Source organism: Callionymus lyra, chromosome 13 (assembly GCF_982586985.1).
Source record: "Callionymus lyra chromosome 13, fCalLyr1.hap1.1, whole genome shotgun sequence".
NCBI classification, from domain to species: domain Eukaryota; kingdom Metazoa; phylum Chordata; class Actinopteri; order Syngnathiformes; family Callionymidae; genus Callionymus; species Callionymus lyra.
The window spans coordinates 24,091,420-24,103,858 of record NC_141830.1 but is presented as its reverse complement, the minus strand read 5'-3'; the positions used below and the strand labels follow the sequence as shown (position 1 = coordinate 24,103,858).

Sequence of the window (12,439 nt, the reverse complement as noted above, 5' to 3'; positions counted from 1 at the left end):
AGAAGGAACATTTTTGGGTCATTGATGTCACAGAGGTTAGAACCAGGATCAGTTACCTGAAGCTCTGGAACCTTCAACTTTTCTCTCCAGTTCGACCTGGTGTGCTCGGACTCCTGGCTGCTGGACCTGTTCCAGTCCTGCCTCGCTCTGGGCTTCCTCTTCAGCAGCTTCACCTTCGGCTTCTTCTCAGACAGGGGAGCGTCTGTTGGTCAGTTTGCAACATGAGCGTCTGACTCCACTGGTGTCCAGGTTCGGCAGGAAGACCAACTTCTTGGTGTGATTTGTTTTGGTGGTGGTCTGGGGCTGGCAGTTGCAAACTATTCCAGCCTCCTGGTGTTCAGAACCATCTTTGGATTCGGGGCTAAGAGTGGCTGGGTGGCTCCTTTTGTGCCGAGTGAGTCCATTTCCTTCACGCCTCTCTTCACTTCCTGTTTCCATTGAAACTGTTATGAGAGGAAAAGAAATATGACTAGATCGAACCTTCAGCCAATCATGCTGACTCTATTATACCAACATTTTTATATTGAATTTAAAAGGCTACAAATGAAAATAAATACTGAATTAAATAATTTATTCTTAAAAAATTTGGATCAAAATATCAAATTCTATGTGTATTTTTTTTTTTTAATTAAATTATTTGAAAAAAAACTAATTATAATTCAAGGTCAAGTTCTTTTTATTTGTCAAATATACATGTATCAAGAAATACAGCATAGATGAAATTGTAGTCCTCTCTGACCCACAATGCAAAACATGAAGTAGACAATGAAAGGACATTAAACAATAAATAAAAATAAATAATCAACAATATTTAAATAATTAACTAATACACAGAATATCAACAAAAAACAAAGTTAATGCACAGGTAGTGCAAGCGGAGGTGAGAGTGATGGTAGGTCAGGGAGGGAGTTGAGTCTCCTGACAGCCTGGTGGAAGAAGCTGTCCTTTAACCTACTGGTTCCTGCCTGAAGACTGCGTAGTCACCAGTAATCCTTAAGCCCCTACTGGTGATGCGGGTGTTCAGGAGGGGATTTAGAGAGATACCAATGATCCTCTCAGCTGCACTCACGATGCAGCGTCTTGCGGCAGGACACAGTTCAGGCGCGGTATCACACCCGGTGCTCTTGATGGTGCCTCTGTAAAGTGTGAGCATCATTGGGTTGTGGGGCTCTTGCTCTCCTCAGTCTGCGGAGGAAGTACAACAGGTGCTGGTGGGCTTTTTTGGCCAGTGTTATTGTATTGTGGCTCCAGGACAGATCTTCAGAGATGTGCACACCCAGGAACTTTGTTGCTGCTCACTCTCACCACTGCAGCTCCATCCATGGTTAGTGGTAGATGCTGGGTGTATACTCTCCTGAAGTCCACAATGACCTTCTTAGTCTTCTCCACGTTCATGTGGAGATTATAGTGTTTGCACCATGTGGTCAGCCTGTTGACCTCACACCTGTCGACCGTCTCATTGCTGTTGATGATGAGACCCACCACAGTTGTGTCACCCGCAAACTTGATGAAGAGGTTGGAGCTGGATGATGGAGTGCAGTCATGGGTCAGCAGAGTGAAGAGGAGGGTGCTCAGCACACATCCTTTGGGGGGGCCCTGTGTTCAGTGTGATGGTGCTGGAGGTGTTACTGCCGACTCTCACAGTCTGTGGTCTCCCCTTCAAGAAGTCCAACAGTCAGTTGCACAGGAAGGTGTTGAGTCCCAACTGGTCCATTTTTAAGGATGAGCTGCTGGGGGATGATGGTGTTAAATGCTGATCTGAAGTCGATGAACAGGATTCTGACGAGTCTTTTGTCTCCAGGTGGGTGAGTGCTGAGTGGAGGGCAGCAGAGATGGCATCATCATTCGAGCATGAGGGGTCCAGGGCGGAGGGGAAGCTCAGATTTGATGTGTTTCAGCACTAGCTGCTCAAAGCACTTCATGAGGATGGGAGTGAGTGCGATCGGACGGTAGTCGTTGTAACTGGAGGGGGGATGACTTCTTCGGGACCGTGATGATAGTGGTGGATTTGGGGCATGTGGTGAAAACAACTTGTCTCAGTGAGGAGTTGAAGATATCAGTAACAACATCTGTGAGCTCCTCGGCACAGTCTCTCAGGACACGACCAGGAATGTTATTAGGACCCTTGGCTTTCCGTGTGTTTGTGCGTCTGAGGCATCGCCTCACACTCTCTAGTGTGAGCACCTGGTCCTCAGGAGGTGTTGTCTTCTGTGCCTGGGTGCTGTTGTTTGCCTCAAAGCGAGCAAAGAAGTCGTTCAGCTGGTTCAACAGAGAGTTGGAGCGGTCTGAGGAGGGGGTTTATAGTCCGTTATAGTCTGCATCCCTCGCCACAGGTTCCTGGTGTCTCTGCTGTCGCTGAAGCGATCAGCAATTCTCCCGGAGTACTCCCTCTTGGCCACCCTTATGCCTTGTGACAGGTTAGCCCTGGCCGTCCTCTGAGCCAACTTGTTGCCTGCTTTGAAGGCTGTATTCCAAGCTTTTGAATAATTACAATAGATTATTAAAATCATTTAAAAAAGTATCGTCATTTGAAATATTAATTTCAACCAATATTTCTGTCAATATCCCGTCTGTCGGGTCTCAATAATGAGTGACTTGTTATAACTTCCTGGTGTCTCAGTACACACACGTGTGTGTTTACTTAACCCACGACTGGGGTCATTTTACTTGCCAATACACTGGGGAAACCTTTCCAATTCAGAACAAAATTTGTTGTCGCACAAAGCGTGAATTTCTATCTTTTACATTTTTAATATTCGGGATGTAAGTGCATAACACCCCCAAAAATAATTAACAGTCAAGAGTCAACCGTAAGAAAAGCACTGAGAGGTCATACCTCCACCAAGGAGATTATTTCACTTCATGAAAACAGTAAACGATTGAATGAAGCTTTGGTTTTACGTAAATATTGTATGTGTGTGTCAGTCACAGAGATGGTCGGGCTAAAGTACAGACGGACCGTTGAGATCTTGTACCAGCTGGCCTTCAGGGCAGGAGCGCTGATCCTTCCGCTGCTAGCCTACTTGATCTCCGACTGGCGCTAGCTGCAGGTGACCTTGAGCGCCCCCTACATCCTCTTCCTGTCCTACTACTGGTCAGTGGTCCATGTTTTAGGATTTTATCGTGAAAACTTAACATTATTTACGACTTCCTTCATGCTCGTGCTTCATCCACACGTCTTGTTCCACAGGCTGATCCCCGACTCTCCTCGCTGGCTGGTGTCTCAGAAGAGGCTCACTGAAGCTCAGCAGGTGGTCTAGGACCTGACCAGAGAGAACGGAAGGACCCTGAACAAAACTCTGGAGAGTCCGGTAAACCAATCGAGACATTTGTCTTCTAACTGTTCTTTGTGGCGACATGACCGACCACGTCTGGCTGCAGGTGTTCTTGAAAACAAAGATCATGAAAGTTTTCTTTTGCAGGTCGACTCTCGCTGGCGCCTGGAGGTCGGGTCCTGCTACTCCCTGAAACTCACGCAGAGTCTCTCTGCCCGAGACCATCCGTGACGTGAAGAACCCCCACTGGTGAGGAGGTCACGGTGTAGGGCTGTTGCTCTATTTGACTTTGACGTTTCTGTCACACAGAAGGATGTACAGGAGCTGACAGACCCTCTGAGGACAAGTGACGAGTGATGATCAGACGAGTTGATTCAAGAAACGTATTCTAATCTTTCACCGTTCACTGTATAAAAATCCAAAGTTAAAATGTAACGATTCAGCTCGTGGAGAGTTTCTCGGTCAATGACCTGGATCCTGAGGACAGAACATCGGTGACACAAACAGAACCAGACCTGGTGAGAATCAGTGTCACATTTTATTTCCACTGCTGACTCCCGGGTTCACTGTCACATTCAAACAAACAAAAACACAGTCACATGAACTGCAGGCTCTTTAATTTGTGCTGATGGTTTGATCGATCCAGTCCACGAACTTGGACACTCTTGCGTAGACCCCTGGTCTCATAGCGTTGGCGCAGCCCAGACCCCAGGAGGTGACGCCCTGCACGACGTACCTGTTGCGGGAGTTGCACACGAGCGGACCACCGCTGTCGCCCTGTAGGGGGCGAAATTATTAGTCTTTTTGCTGATTTTTGTTTGAGAAATGACAGCACAAAACAATTTTCTTCTTGTTAAGAATGTGACAGTTTTTTTCAAGAAAAAATTATATTAAAAATGACTGTTGATAATATGTTCATTTTCTGACTTTTATGTGTATTCATAGTTTTATTGAAATATATTTATCTTTTTAATTCTTCTGGGAATTTTAATTGAAATGATAAGTTTAAGTTAAAAAAACTGAAATGTTGAGTGACAAAAAAAAAACATTTAAAGAAAAAGGAAAATAACAGGTAAAAGAGTAGTTCTTATATATAATATATTTCATGAAAATGTTAACGCAAACCAGCCAAAATAATATTAAGAAAATATGTGATAAACACGTTGAAAAACAGAGCTAATGTAGCAAGTTTTTCAGAATTTAAGTTGATAATGTAGTTTCTGAACTGAACTGTAAATAATACAAGAGTTAGTTTGTCTACCTGGCAGCTGTCAGTTCCTCCCTCAATGTTCCCGGCACACATCTCGTGGTCTTTGACTCGTCCGCTGAGGTACGAAGGACGGTTGCAGACTTTGTTCTCGATGACGGGGAAACCAGTTTCCTTCAGGACTCCTTCACCTCCGGTGCCTAAAGACAGGAACAACATCTCATACTTGATTATCTTGAGTCTCGATTTTTGTAATGAGTGTTTCGAGTATTTCCTGGTCCTGTTGTATGAATGAGTAATTTAACCCTCAATACAAGAGGTTTTGATGTCTCTAGTGAATATGCAGCAATAAAACGAGTGGCCACTTACCCTGAGTCTCTCCCCACCCAGTCACGTAGCACTCGGTGCCACTGGGGACGATGAAGTCCTTCTCTGGAAGACACGCCGTCATGACTTTGTCGTTAATTATTGCAGGTCTGGAACAGAAATGAAATGGTATTTTTAAAGAAATCCAAACAAAGGCCTTTAAAACATCATTACTTGTTGAGTATTTGAAAAAGGTTGGTGTCATTGGAAAGCTTGATAAACAAAGAAACAAATGTTATTCTGAGGTTTTTAATCAATTAATTAATGTTAAATTAGAAAATGTGTTTCTCAAAATATCATAGCCCAGATGAGCATAGGAAACATAAAGGACAGTTACTATTTTTGGTTGATTCCATTCGTGAAATGATCGTTGGAATTGACAGAACATTTCAGTAAACATGACTCAAACAAGCGGGTCCAAACAAATCAGTGTGCGAATCGATCAAAATCACAGATATAAGTATAACGTAAATATTATAGGGGTTCCATTATAGGGAACGTTATACTCATCTTAGAGATGTTTTGTGAGGGAGTTTTGTCGAGCGAAAATGTTGTCGGAGAATTTTGAATTTGATATTCTTGCTGAACATGTGTTCTACATCGTCATTGTTGTATACTGCACGATCAAACGTAAAAACTGAAACACCAAATACACACATGCCTAAATAAAAGCCTATTTTGGATTTCATTAAGAACCTCTGTACATTCCACATGTGTATTTCTGAAAGATGGCTCATCATGTGTCACCTCTCCAGCTTCAGCAGCGCGATGTCGGCTCGGTTGGGTCCCAAGATGATTTTCTCCAGTCGCCTCTCTTGCTTCGAAACCTCGTTGGCTCTCTCGGTGTGGATGCCCATAAGAATCTTGTAGGCTGCTGGTCGACTAGATCTGCAACAGGGATCACAATGAAGGCACGTGTCTGTGGGACGTTGTCGGGTTGTCTGACCTCTCCAGGCAGTGGGCGGCCGTCAGGACCCACTGAGGGTGGATCAGAGTTCCTCCACAGAAGTGGCTTCCAGAGCTGCAGGAAGAGTTGGAGGTAAGTGGAAAAGAAACACGACTTAAAAAAGTAACTTGACGATGAGACTTGTTTTGAAAAAATATCCATTCACTTGCATTGTTGTTCAACTGACTAGTTTATCTTTACACTTTTAGGATCACTAGCTTTTCTCTTCAGCTTCACCATAGATAGTAAATGTGCTTTCCAAGCGTTGACCGTAAAACTATGTTTGCTAATATTTTTTATATCATACATATTAGAGTTTTAATGTAATTGTTAGCGGGTTAATGCTAAGCTAACAGCTAAGATAAACCGACGCATACTGGAACAATTTGCACCATTTTTACTTTTATTTTATTTTATAGTAACTTACATGGTGCAACAGGTTTGTAATGATGAGGCAGATAAACGTGTTAAGGTTGGATTTAAACCAATTTAAGTGTATGCTGGTCTTACTAGTTGTTATCTATTCTTCGAATTCAATAGTTGACAAAGTTATAGTCTTCTGATGTTTAGATGTGGTTGACCAAGCATTACCCACATGATCACCACATTCTTTAATTCTGTTTTTTTTACTCCGTTCAACTTGGAAAATCCAATTGCGAGTTATAAATTTAAACTTGTGTCATGAGTCTACTTGTTCCTCCTTGTGTTTCCGGTTTTATTGTGAAATCAGCTCCCTTCTGTGTCTGTGCTAGTCTTACTTCCCCCCTGTCTGAGTTGTAATTGTTCCCAGCTGTGTCTTGTTAGTCCCGCCCCTGCTGTTGCTGATTGCTCACCTGTTTATTTAAACCCCCACTTTCTGTCACGTCCTCGTCTTGATGTCACATTCGTATCGGACTCGTATGAACACGATAAGTACTTGTACCTCTTTCCTGCCTGTTTTCTTGTTGGATTACGTCTTTACCTTCCCCCTTGGAATTAAAACCAAGTTTCAACAAACTGAACTCTGCGCCTGGGTTTCTCCGTTCTGCACCCTGACAACTTGACTTTCACACACTACTTAGCTTCTTCTTCTGGTGACTCCTCCCATCCTGACTTCTCAGTGAACAGAGCGTCTTTCTTTCTTAATAAAGTTAACATTTTTAAAGATCAAGAAATAAAATAATGATAGAGCGGAGATAGAGAAAAGAGGGTGCGATGCCAAGGAAGTTGTATTAACTATTTGATATCTGTTTTAATCGAATCCTCTCTTTGCTCCTACAACATGATGAAGGAAGGGTTCACCCCCAATAAGCTCACTTCAGAAACAAAACGGTTATGTACTAAATCAGCAAAGTACTATCAAAGAAAAATACTATTGTAAATCTGCTAATCTGACTTTGCCGTGAGGTGTTTTCATGGTGATGTTTATATCGGCTAAGAGAGAAATGTTGGAAAAATGGACCTCAGAAAATATACAACGAAGTCACTATGAACTTCTAAAATGAAGGTTGAAATCCAAGAATACATGAGTTTGGTCCAAGTTCTGATGGACTTGCCAAACTCACCTGGTGCGGAGGCTTATCTGCCAGGGCCACGAGTACGCCTTGGACACACAGCCCCCCACGATACGACCAAAGCAGCGCTTGGGTTTGACCGCTGGCGACCCACACTTCTGCCCGTCTGATGACACTAGTGTTGGAGGAGGACAATCTCAAAACCAGTAGCCCAGAGTAAGCGTGACACAATAAGAGAAACGTAATTTTCATACCACAATCTTGGATCTGACAATAGTCCCATTTCTTGTTTCGGTCGGTTGTATAGCACCAAGGTCCATTTACGTCACCATCCGGGTTTCTGCAACTCTGAAACCGTTAGCTAGTTACTAATAATACTAAACCTGGAATGCCATGTTGAACAAATCTTGAATCGATGTCTTTAATATTAGAAACAAACACATTTTACATAATGACAATAAAAAGAATCCTAAATTAGTAGTTATTTTGTCTTACATTGCCATCCAGGCCTTTCTCAGGATGGGTCAGTGGGGTGAAGCTGTTATGCTGATGGGGACTCTGAGAGCTCCAGGCCTGGCAGGTAACCCCTGCGACGGTGATGGAAGTCGGGCCACGGTATGAAAGTCCATTCCCATTCTTGCAATCTAACAAGGTAACGACATCTGGTCAGCCAACACTCAATTGTGAATTGGAATGTCTTCTGGACCATCACCTTTCTGTGTAGGCTGGGAAGGAATTTCGGGTTTGGTCGGAGGTGCCTGAGTCGGTTTCGAGGAACCAGTGGAGCACTTCTCCAGGTTGCAGTATTCCCAGCGAACTGCTGGGTCCATTGTGTAACACCAGGGTGTCCGGTCTCCATCTGGATTCCTACAAAGATTCCTTTTGAGGTCCCTGTGAAGCCAGAAGATCCACAGTTAAGTTTATGCTTGTAGGGTCATGAGATAAGAAGGGTTAATGTCAATTTCAAAATAAGCTCCATTAGTAAAAAATATAATTCTCTCTTCCTGATGAGGTTCTAATTCAAAAACAATTCCATGACCTAGCCATCAAATGATATAAGACAAAGTACAACCTTCAACTAACAACAACTTTCCTACCACGTCTTAAGCGACAATCGGGACCTATATTGGAGAGACTCTTGGTGTGAAACATGCTTCTGCAGTTCATCTGTTGGTGAATACTAAAGGATATCACGTACGCATTTGGGAATGCCTCCGGAGTTTTTCTGTGGGAGTGAGGAGTCATTGCGCTCCAGCCTTGACATTTCTTGCCACTGACTGTCTCCGATGTGATTCCTCTGTAGTTTGAACCATTACCCTCATAGCAGTCTTCCTCCTCTGTGGGAATCACCGGGTCATCTAAAAGAAACAATATGCTTCATATTTGTTGAACATTGAGCTCATCCTGGATTTTTATACTTGGGGAAGGGCCATTTCCACAGGTTGGAACACTACAATACTCCCATCGAGTGTTTGAGTCGGTGGTGTAACACCAGGGTTTTCGCTCGTTGTCAGGGTTACGACAGTAGTTGTTCTCCAGTTGTCTGAGAAACGACAAGAGATCTCAGACTTACATTTACTATGTACTACTCGCTGCCACAAATTGGCTTCATCTAGGTCACCAAGTGTGGTCTGGTTGCTGCACTTACTTGCATGGGTAGTTGTCTGGCGTACGGTTGTGTATGTGTGGCGATTGGCTTGACCACCTCTGGCATGTTTTACCGCTCTCGGTCACAGAGATGGTACCTCGGTATGCGCTGCCCTCTCCGGTGGCACAGGTCAACTCTGGGGTGACCGTGGGCGGTGGTGATGCTGAGATCATTCAAGAGTACAGGAATGCTTTATATTTTTAGTGGTCAAGTTCATGCCACTAAATTGCTTTCTATTTGCACGTTAGGTAAAATTATTTATTGTCTTTAAGATGAAAATCTAGAAGAGGACTCACAGCATCGGGGAATGGAGCAGAAGTCCCAGCGTTTGGACTCGCTGGTGGTGAAACACCAAGGTCTTGGGTCTCCATCTGGATTCCTGCAGTAGTTTTCCTCCAAATATTTCTCAGGTAATCTAGGAAGAGTAGAAGATAGTTCAAGGCACGTTCCATTTAAGATTTACTCTTCAAGTTTCGCAGACAGGATGGATTTTATTGTGGTTACCGTTATTGGATATAAGATAAGATAACACAATGGCTATTTGCTTCTGTGTGTAGAACCTACGCGCTGGGAATGTAGCCATGGTTGTGTGGTTTCTGGGTGTTCCAGCGCTGACAGGTGAAGCCGTTCTCAGTGACGGCCACCTTGCCCCTGTAGTTCTCACCACTGCACTGGATACAGTCCTCTACCAACACAAGGTGACAGTAAAAATCAACAGGTTGTATCTGACACAAAGCTTGCTCACCGGTGCAGCTTTGCACATCGCAGTGCTCCCAACGGGTGTCGGGGTCAGTGGTATAGCACCAGGGTCCTCCACCGTCCGCATCAGGGTTTCTGCAGAAGTTGGACTCCAGGTCGGCTTTGGGATGACTCTCTGGTGTCATGCTGCAGAGCAAACGTCAACGATGGACACATGGACCAAGACAACTCATGTTGGTAAACACCTACTTAGGTCTGTGTGGAATCTTGGATTCCCATCTCTGACATGTTTTTCCTGTTTTCGTTTTGGATTTTGTTCCCCGGTAATCTGTTCCGATGCCACTCACACATTCCTGAAGATAGTCTAGCAGAAAGAAAATGTTTGTTGTCTCCCTGATCGGAAATCTTTGATGTTCTTGGTTCTTCGAACCATTTCTTGTGACTTTGCCTGACCTTTTTTCTCGTACAACACTGTGCTACTTCTGCGCAGCATGAGCTCAGATTTGGAGTTTGCACCCAACGTCCAGCATTCCTGGTCCTTCTCGATATATATAAACGACCTGCGGAAACAACTCTTTATTGACGGTTCTTGTTCAAGTGTTACTGCAGCGCTCATGTTTACCTGCATGTGAATGATACTTCGCCGTCACACTTGGCTGCACACGCAGCCGCTGTATTTACGGAATATTCCCTCCTTTGCCTGGACAGGATCCATGCCCCTTCAGTTTTGGCATATGTGTCCACTTCGTTTGCACCAACTGGAGAGAGACGTTTGGAAACGTATGAAAATTTACAAAGACAACTTTACTGTAGTTCTTTAGTCTTCTGTAAACTTGTTATTTTTCTTTACATTAACGATGAACAGTATGGAGGTATTTGGAATTAATTCTTTTTTTTAAAGAAAAAGATTTTTTGTCTATAACTCTAAAATTAAGACGATTTCACTGGAAAATAATCCAAACAATCGATATGAGAGCGAGTAGAAAATGAGAAATTTCAATTTTGGATGGACTTTAATCACTTTAATTCGACATTTATTTTGAACTAAACTACAAAAATACTTGAAAGTCTATAAATCAAAGTATGTTTCTTTATATCATATCAAATGTCCTTTAATAATCTTTCCCATGCTTACACTTTCTTTAACTCGTAAACATTTTTTTCTATCATCTTCCTCTGACATGCCTGACAAATACATAATGTCACTCACAAAAACACTAAAGATTAGAGTTTTGTGTTTCCCTCAAGAAAAGATGAACACAAAAGAATTATATAATCTAAGAGGCGGTTCTTGCTAAGCCAATCAGCGCCATGAAATTATTTTTACAATTTCCTGATCGTCACGATTAATTAATTAATCAAGTTGTAGGTATCACACAATATTTGTCTTTGAATAATCTAATATTAAGTTGAGATATTTGATGCATAAATAGTTCATGAAAACAGAGCATTTGTTCAGGTTATAAATCATTTTTGTTACGGTCAACGAAGACTCTTGGCAGCCTTCGATGCTGTAAAATAATCTTACCGGTGCTGGCGAGGGCCCCGAGGAGAAGCACCACTGTGCAGAGATCCATGATGAAGGTCGATCACTCTAGCAGTTCATCGTTGACTAACTCTTCTCAGTACGAGCAAAGGATATACAGGACAACAAGCTGTCAATCATTGGCCAGACGACGCAAGAGTTACAGGTCAGGAACCTTGTTTGCAGGGATTTAACACCGCTTTAGGCATATCTTTACCAACTTTTGATAAATGCTCCACTAGTTAGCAAAGGAATCCTCTATCTCGAGTTGGTCTGTAACCTTTGACATCTTGGATTATTTCATCAGCCTCCCTGACGCTCGTCGTCATCTCACCACAGTTGATTGACGGCCATTGATTGTCCTTTTTCCTAAATACTCATATCAAACGCGATCAATACTGGTGGTTAATGTTCAGCGGGGAGGAGACCGATGTACCCCAGCAGCAAACAGCGGATTACAAAACAGCTAACATTAGACTGACAACTGGAACAGAGAGATTTTACCTCGCAGTGAGGAAGGTTCATGGCCAAGAGAAGCTTTAGGTTTTTTGGTCACTCTTGGAAAGAGTTGAAACTTGATCAACACCTTGAGTTTCTTCACCTTCACTTGGGTTTAAGTTTGGGATGTAACATTATTTTTACTGTTAAAATAGAAAATTACATTTGGTATTTTAGATGCTGCTTCATTTTGTGTCATGTCAATCTTGTTCTTCCTCGCACTAGAGGTCAGTTCCCCTGAGAGCCCTAGGTCCGTCCACAGGACTCCTCCTAGTGATATCCAGTTATGGCAGTATAAGGGAGTCTAATTCGTTGCTCTTCCTTGGAGGACCTACGTTGAATCTAAATCATTATTGTCTACAAACTTGTTGTTACACAGCTTGTTTGTCAGTGGAAAACATGTTCTGGACAAATATCTTTGAAATGTTCCTCAGTGGGGATGAGGTGGTGAAGCTTTGGCTGTTTTGTTGACTCTTTGTGAACTTTGAGATTTAGTCGCTGCATCAGAGAGAGGAAACACTGTTAGACCGAAGTCATCCAAAAAAGTCAACAGTCAATGGTTGTTTTTTTTTTAGTCATAAAAAGACAAATATGGACAAACTTTTTCTAGAAAAACGTTTAAATTCTGTTAAAATTCAGTGGAAAATGATTAAAAGTGTATAGTGTTACAAAACATGTTAATGAAAACACACAATGGAACCCAAAATCAAACAATCGAAAAGAAAATAACAAGAAAGTGTTAAAACAATAGCCAACAGTCCTGCATAATCTTAAATAAAATA

The 12,439-nt window shown here is 42.6% G+C and overlaps 1 protein-coding gene across 1 annotated transcript; it reads right to left on the bottom strand.

The window, feature by feature from the left end:
• Positions 1-3,794: 3,794 nt before the first annotated feature.
• plg (plasminogen) lies at positions 3,795-11,369 on the bottom strand. Its single transcript, XM_087806473.1, has 19 exons — positions 11,163-11,369; positions 10,257-10,392; positions 10,088-10,194; positions 9,884-9,998; positions 9,681-9,820; positions 9,500-9,620; positions 9,232-9,350; positions 8,936-9,098; positions 8,706-8,830; positions 8,486-8,645; positions 8,000-8,178; positions 7,783-7,931; positions 7,542-7,635; positions 7,339-7,462; positions 5,795-5,869; positions 5,596-5,736; positions 4,852-4,958; positions 4,537-4,682; positions 3,795-4,052 (listed from the first exon to the last, which is right to left on the bottom strand). The coding sequence occupies exons 1-19, from the start codon at positions 11,209-11,211 to the stop codon at positions 3,891-3,893; spliced, it is 2,412 nt and encodes an 803-aa protein (XP_087662599.1). The 5' UTR covers positions 11,212-11,369; the 3' UTR covers positions 3,795-3,890.
• Positions 11,370-12,439: the final 1,070 nt, after the last annotated feature.